General features: G+C 39.3%; 2 protein-coding genes across 2 annotated transcripts in view; one reads left to right on the forward strand and one right to left on the reverse strand.

Moving 5' to 3' along the window:
• Positions 1-8,279, reverse strand: part of LOC119411943 (serine/threonine-protein phosphatase 6 regulatory ankyrin repeat subunit C-like) — a 1,101,338-nt gene that overhangs the window by 480,356 nt on the left and 612,703 nt on the right. The gene's annotated exons all lie outside the window — the stretch shown is intronic.
• il10 (interleukin 10) overlaps positions 6,660-8,279 on the forward strand; it is a 2,921-nt gene continuing 1,301 nt past the window's right edge. The window contains exons 1-3 of the mRNA XM_037678943.1: positions 6,660-6,821; positions 6,948-7,007; positions 7,109-7,270. Of these exons, the coding sequence (XP_037534871.1) occupies positions 6,660-6,821; positions 6,948-7,007; positions 7,109-7,270 (384 nt within the window). The remainder of the gene's footprint in view (positions 6,822-6,947; positions 7,008-7,108; positions 7,271-8,279) is intronic.

Raw genomic sequence — 8,279 nt, forward strand, 5'->3', positions numbered from 1 at the left:
TATAGAGAACATTTGGCGCATCATAAAGAGGAAGGTGCGACAAAGAAGGCCCAAGACGATTGAACAGTTAGAGGCCTGTATTAGACATGAATGGGAGAGCATTCCTATTTCTAAACTTGAGAAACTGGTCTCCTCTGTCCCTAGACGTCTGTTGAGTGTTGTAAGAAGAAGGGGGGATGCCACACAGTGGTAAAAATGGACTTGTCCCAACTTTTTTGGGATTTGTTGACGCCATGAAATTTGCAAACAGATTTTTCCCTTAAAATGATACATTCTCTCAGTTTAAACTTTTGATCTGTGATTTGTGTTCTATTCTGAATAAAATATTAGATGTTGGCACCTCCACATCATTGCATTCAGTTTTTATTCACAATTTGTTTAGTGTCCCAACTTTTTTGGAATCTGGTTTGTATGAATCTCAAGTTTTATTTTGTATTCTTGTCTATATAAAACATACTTCACATGAACTCTCTCATGACTCTGCAGTAACTTTATTCTCAGATCTTTGGCTCCTGGAATGACAGTTTTGAGAAACAGGTTTTCTGCTGGGCCTAATTAAACCACTTCCTCTTTGTTCATTTTAACATAAAGTACAAGTTGCTCCAGCCCAGGGGTTTGCAACCTTTGCAATTAAAAGAGCCATTTTTGCCACTTTGCTTACTAATTACATTGTCTGGAGCCACAAAAGCTGCTACAACTGTCTATCAAATGGTGGCTCATGGGCACAAGGGAGTGATATTATAAAACAAAAAATGTTTAACTATTATCTACATTTACTGATATATTTACATTTTAATAAAAAAAGAAAAGACCAGACTCCTGTAAAGAAAGAAAACATAATTTTAACAATGTCATAAAAATTAAAACACTGAACTCTGCAGGGCGATAATTGTTCAGTAATTAAGTATCAAGCATAAAGTTAAAGACAGGATAAAATTAGGGCAGTTTGTTGGATATCCAGTTACATTATTAAAGAAAAATAAATACTTTCATTTACTTTGACTTTTTTTCTGTGTTTTATTCTCAGTGTTATCAAAGTTACTCACCATATTCCTTCACAGCAACTTGTCTTAAAGATATTCTAAAACATTCTGGTAGTTTTGGGAGCAAGACGCTGTGAGACTGGAAGTCAAGTGGCTAACAAACTACTAGCATGATGTAGTCCACGTTTTACGCCGTGTATTTGTACTATTCTTCACATATTTGAAAATAACAGGAAATCTGCTGAAATTAACCATTTTCATTGTTGGCAACAATTTAAATTAAATTCAGGTTTTTTTTTACTTTTTGGTCAAAGCCTGAAAGAGCCACTGCAGAAGGACCAAAGAGCCACATGTGGCCCCAGAGCCACAGGTTGCAGACCCCTGCTCTAGCCTAATCACAATAAACATACTAAATACGTCTTTACATTTTAAATAAAAGTGCTCTGACGTAAATTCACCACATATAAGCAGCAAGTTTAACTCTTTTTCTTTTTTTTCTCCATTTCTCACCTATCCATGGTCAGAAGAAACAGGTCCAGCAGGGAAACATACCCCCCCACCCCACCCCCTGCACACCTACACTCTCCAGCTCTTCATTAAGGATACCAAGATGTAGATGCCCAATCCCTCCAGTGAGTCCTGGGCCTGCCCTGGGTCTCCTCCCAGTGAGACGTACCCAGAAAACCTCCAGGGGGAGGCATTCTAATCAGAAGCCCACGAACCACCTCGGTGGACCACTTCAGATGCAAGAGAGCAAAGTCTCCACTCTGAGCTCATCTTGTTTTAGTCTAAACAAGATTTAATGTTAAGTAAAGAGTCTGTTTGTATGTCTCTCCCTCTGCTTTTTCTTCAAGTGTTGATGGTAAGGTGTGAGCTCCAGCTTCACCAGAGGATGACTTCAAACGTGTATCCTCTGTACACTTTCTCACGTAACTTTTCTAGTAAAGGAGTTAGTATTTGTTGTAGACTAGCCAAGAGACAGCTCCTGTTTTGCATTAAATCCCAGCTTCTTCCTGCATTCTGCATTATTCGGACACGGACCCTGCTCTGACATGTCTGCTTTGGGATCTCACTTGTTTGGGTCGTCGGCCGCGCATGTGCACCGAGTGCAGCAGCAAAACGTGCATTTGGGTGATGGATCATTTCCTGACAGTACTGGTAGTCCCATCTGAAGCTTAACTGAACTTTATTTGACCTCTTTCAAGGCCGGTCAGCTCATGGTGAAATGGCCGCATGCAATTATGGCAAGTCATGTTGCCATATAATTGGAGGTATGGCAAGCCATGTTGCCATTTAATTGGATTGCGGCTGATTCGCTGACGCGATCAAAAGCCCGACACCGACCTGGCCCGCCCATCCAGCACATTTATCATGGCCCGGCCCAAATCCAGGTCGTGTCGGGCTTCGGGCCCGGGTTATAAATGACAGCTCTTATCGCAATTAGTCCCTTCTTAAGCCAAGAAACTGACATTTGATTTTTTTTTATTTTTTTTTTTATATAATCTTTGATTTTGACCAAGAGCCACAAAGAACATCCAAATGGAACATTTCTGACTGGCTGATAAAGTTGCAGCCAATAAAATATGTATTTGACGTATTGTACATGACAGCAATAAAAGTCTGCTGAAATTCACTTTTATTTTGTTTTTTTATTATATTCTCAATTCAAATTAAGACAATATGTGTGATTGTTTGTTAGCAAAATATCTCATGAACCACTGGACAGACTTTAATGAAACTGTCAGAAAGTAATCATTAAATGTAACGTATTTTTCAGACTATAAGACACACTTAAAATCCTTGACATCAATCCACAGTGAGCCTTATAATCCAGTGCGCCTTGTGTATTAATTCTGGTTGGGCTTAATGACCACGGACCCATTTTATGTGGTACACGGCGCTCAAAAATCTATGAAAGTGAATTTATTTTGCTTAACGCACCTAATGAAAACGTTTATTGATATTGCACCTTATAATCCAATGTGCTTTATAGTCTGAAAAATACGGTACTTTTTCTTCATTCTTTTTTTAAACCTATTCATTTATGTGCTACAGACATGATTCATCTTCGTACACTTATCAGATTAACTTTTGGTGTCAATCTGACTCAAGACAGCTAACTTATCTTTGAAAGCCCAACAGTGCCAATAAGAGCCCATTTTGCAGATGCTGAGCTAAAACTGTGACAGTCGAGACAGTCTCAACAGACATCTTGACAGACGAGCATTTCTTCCAGGAATCCCAGTTTCATTCATAGGAATAGTTTCACATATTGCAAAACCCCATGTCCATTTTCGTTCTATAAAAACTGACACAGGTCATCGCTCGACTACAACAAAGCTTTTGAGTTTAACCCCCGTGTAACCGAGCTGGTCATCCCTGATTTAAAGGCTTGTGACTCCTTACGTCACACCAGCGAGTAAATCTGAGTGCAGTTTGTCGTTTTGTCATCAAAATGTTGGTTTCGCCTTTGTGAACGCAACCAACCTCAAAAACACTAAATGATTGTTTATAAAGTGGCAATCTTCTGTAGTAACATTTAACAAATGAGACGTACACTTAGTTAAAGTCAGCCACAAATATAAGTGAAAGCAGAGATAGGGATACTTCTCCTGGAGGAACATAAGTGAAACTGAAAGCACGTCACAATATTGTTTTCAGGTTTTCTGTTTAACTAAAATAATCAGTTTTAAAGGTGTCTACACATTTACACTGTGTTGCATTTTATTAGGATTCAGGAAGATACTGAGGTCAAATTATCCCCGTAAAAAGAAGAAAAAAAAACATGACAAATAAGGAAAGGTTTCCTATTTAATTTAGTTTTTGTTTCTAACATGAATTTGTGTCTTCTTAAAGCCTCTTCATTGCAGATCTTTAAAAATCCCAAACTGAAACACTTCTTGAGGATGTGAAATTCGGCTTTTGATGCAATTCCTTTGTTGGACTAAGTTGATGTTGTACTTTATCTCTCAGTTTATCGAAGTTATAGAAAAGAACTTTGCTAGAACTAAACGTACTCTGACCTTCACACTGCTTTCTTCAGTTCATCTGCAGTTAATATCATTCAGAGGTCATTAGTCATAGAAAAATATAATCTCAAAATACCAGGGTTGCCTAACATCAACAGGCCGAGATCTGCAGGATGGACAAAACTACGACAGCTAAGGACAAGTGGACATTCCACGCAGCAAATTTAAAAAGTACTGAAGGGAAAATACTGCCTTACTCTGCCACTTCTAAAAGTACCAGGCGACTTCTCCATGTGGTTTCTCCTTTTCAGAGATTTTTTTTTTCTTATACCAGCGCAATTTGCAAACCTCAAAGTCTGCTCGCTGAACAAGACGGTGGAAGCACGTGAAAGACGCAGAGACCCATCACTCTCTCCCCGTCAGCTTTGTTACGTACGTCTGACAGAGAGAATCCACGGCGTCATCGCACCCAAACCACGACATGATGCCGTTTCCACCTGGGTGGGCCTTCTCTCATTGAGAACAAAGCCTGACAAATACTATCAAGACATTTCCCAAATTTGAGAGTAGTTTTTATGACACTTTGTCAGCTTTATTTTCACATTTGTGACAGTCAGCTGTTTATGAAGGTTAAAGACCAGTCAAAAAACAAATAAAATCATAAAAACATATGGAACAAAAGCTGCACCACTTGTTGTTTTTATATTGATGTGATTAAATTAAAACTTTGCAAGCGAAATTTGTGACCAGTTGCCAACGACCACGCAACCGTTTACCTACCAAAACAGCCTAAATGACAGAAAAAAGTTATATTTTATGGATATATTTCACTAAAAGAGCTGTTTGTGACCAATAACTACAACTATTTTAGATGTTTTGGTTCATTAATCCGGTCAGATTTGCTGAGTTTAAGTCAACACGTTTGGTTCAAACTGTTTTTATGGCGCTCCACCACCCTGTTTGATCTGTATTCATTCTTGACAGCCGTCTTACTCGTTCGTTCTCTCTTTTTTTGTATTTAGCAGCAGATTCAGTCTCATACTTCCACCTAAACATCCGTGAAGTTCTGAACTCGTCTGGTTTGGCCATATTTGCTTACCTGCACAGACTACAGCGAGCCTAAAGTAGGTCAGTCACATGACTCAAGCTTCCATCTAGTTTTCAGTGGATTCCACGGCTTAAATTTTAAACCAATCGATAACGAAACGCAAATAGCGAGTGGGCCGGAGCAGGGTTCTTGGGGTTCTCCCCCAGAAAATTTAAAGTAGATGTGATTTCCTGCATTGTGTTATATTTTAACAGGTTGTTAAACATCTATGTTTACCTACATTTGTAAACACTCCGCTTCTGTCCAGCATCTCACTCCCCCCACCCCCTTTACTTGATGGCTCCGAGCCAACTCTTCTCCACTGGATTCACTGTCCTGTTGTCCGACTCCACACGTGAAACCTCCACATGCCTCCTCCGTCTGTTCATGGCGGCTGCCTGTGGGCTCCTGCTCGTGTACGGCTGCCTAGTTAGCTCGGCACTCACCCCCACGGCTCTTTTAGGGGCGGAGATTTTTTTTAAGGCTTGAAGCGGAAATGCTTACTTGAAGGGGCAGCTCGGATATGATATTAGGAAACTCGTAATTGGCTGTTGTGTTTAAAACGAGTGTTTATGTAATTATTTTCAGTTTGCATATCTAATATAAATTTTACTCGTTCAAGGCAGTCACATTTGTTCATAACTTTATTATTAGTAAGCCTGAGAGTGACAGGATCCAAGCAAACAGTTACTGGAGCGCACCCTGTCAAAATAAGAGCGTACTAGAGCACTATTTAATACAGCTCAGGATAATTTTATGTTTGATTTCATAATTTGCAAAGAGTATCTTTAATATTTTTGTATCTAATATATAAACAAATAAATGTTAAAAAATAAAACATGTTTTATGTAAGGATCTGTTTGTTGCTGTCTTTTTATTTTATTTTATGTTTTTAGATTCATGCCTTTTTGGATATCACATTTGTTTTCTGTGTTTTGCGCCAGCATCAGTTTCTGCCCCTCAGCTCTACTTACACCTGTTCCCTGTCAGCATCAGTGTCACCTGTCTTCAGTTTCCTCATCAGCACCAGTCCGTCTCCATCCTGATCGTTCTCTCGCTCAGCGGTCCGTCGCTGCGCGTGCTTCACGCCCTGTCAGCTTCTCCCTCAGCCTCCACTTATTGTCACCCCATTTGAAATATCCCATCGTTGAGCTTTTACTTGAGGTCTTAGCGTTCAGTCGTGTCCCCTCCTCTAATTGTGATAGTTTTAACGAAAAATGCCATCAACTTTTTACATTTAAAACGTAAAACAAAAAAAATATATATAATAATCTGAAAATTCCATCACATGAAATTTCCACATATGTTCTATAATTTCAGAGTTAAACTTAAAAATTGCTCTTGCAAACCTCATGGGAGGGGCAGCTTACATGTAAGGTTGTAGAAAAAATTCCCCCACTATGTACATGTTAACTGTTTCTCTTCCAGTAAGTCTCCTCCCTGTTTCTTTTTTTTTTCCTTCCCAGTTTTGGCTATATATTGAGAGGGGAGATGAGCCCCATAACATGCACCTCTGAGGTCTGCAAGAACCCAACAAGGAGGATTTATCCACTCTACCTGCAGCATCTTCACTCTCCGTTTTGGTCTCCAGCCAGAAGACTTGTCCCAGCCTGAAGCAGCATGTCTCCTCGGTTTGTCCTCCTGTCCCTCCTGGTTGTCCTCTCCTTCTTCACAGCTCGGAGCACCCCGGTTTGCAACAACCAGTGCTGCCGGTTCGTGGAGAACTTCCCCGCGCGGCTCAAGAAGCTCAGGCTGGACTACTCGCGGATCAGAGATTTCTATGTGAGTAAAACGCGCGCACACGCACTCACGCGCCTCCTACAGCGTCAGAAGAGGTGATGCTGCGTTCAGACCTCTGCAGAACTTTCTCGCTCAACTTTTTTTTTTTTTTTTTTTTTATCTTCTCAGGAAGCGAACGATGACTTGGACACAGCGCTGCTGGACCAGAGCGTCGAGGATTCCTTTAAGGTGAGTTCTCTTCACAAAACATTAATTAATTAATTACAACTCAAGAGGCTTCTCTTGCACGCCGAATCTAACCAGGCTGGTTTTCCTCTCCCCTCGTTCAGAGTCCGTTCGCCTGCCAGGCCATAAACAGCATTTTGGGCTTTTATGTGAACACGGTTCTGCCCACAGCGGTGGCCGGAGTGAGCGACACCAGGGACCTGAAGCCCCATGTGGAGTCCATCCAGCAGATCTTCGACCAGCTCAACAGTGACGTCACCAAATGTGTGAGTAGCAGACACGTGCTCCCAACTGCACGAGAAAAGTCAGGTCGCCGGGATGCGTTCACTGACATCTGTGCTTTTCTGTATGACGAGCTACACTCTAAAAACGGACTGTCAGGTTAACTAATGATGTTTAAATTGAAACAAAAAATTCATACAAGACATATAAAGTTAAAAGATTTTTTAAAGCTTTCTAAAAACACATGAAGCCAAATAGTTTAATGCTAATTAAAACAGCATTTGTTACTTTAATAATTTTTTTTAAACTGCTTGTTCTGATGGGTTAATGTAAACAAAATATATTAAATACAAGATAAAATAATTGTGCAGTTCAAACACCAAAATTAATTTCTTTTTTAATCCAATATTTCCCAAAGTTGTATCCCACAGGTGCTCATGACACTAATAAACTTGAAGAAAAGAAGAAAAAAAAACAACAGTAGATGTAAACATTTTATGATTTTTTTTTTGTTTGTTTTGCTTTTGTTATTACAAAAAATACATAGAGAGGTTAAAATCTTATAAGTAAATTGGCAGTTTGTAATATTTTGTTTGTTTATCTGTAATATGTTTGTACTTCAAGCAATAGTTGGAGTTACAAATCTTTGAACTTTGTATTTTTGGGGTCAGAAGAGGAAAACTTGAACTACTAGAGACTAGACAATATTTTTCTTTCTTTGAAATTGTGTAGAAAATGACAAAACTAGTAATAATTAGAAATTAGTGGTATGTTACACTATTTTAAAAACCAGCTTACAAGCACCTATTTAAAATTAATCAAACATTTTTGAAGTGGTTGTTAAAGGAAAATGCAATATTTGGGAGAAAAACAGAAAGAAAGAAACACAAAGTTTGTTTTCTCAGTCATCCAGGTATATAACAACAAAAAAGGTTGAATCATGTCATCTGGACTTCGTTTTTTTTGTTAAAAAGAAACGTTTCGCCCCTCATCCAAGAGGCTTCGTCAGTCTGAGGCCTAGCCATCTGGTATTACCCAGAAGCCACCCTGGTA

This window comes from Nematolebias whitei, chromosome 7, assembly GCF_014905685.2.
Source record: "Nematolebias whitei isolate Nwh7 chromosome 7, NemWhi1, whole genome shotgun sequence".
Lineage (NCBI taxonomy): Eukaryota > Metazoa > Chordata > Actinopteri > Cyprinodontiformes > Rivulidae > Nematolebias > Nematolebias whitei.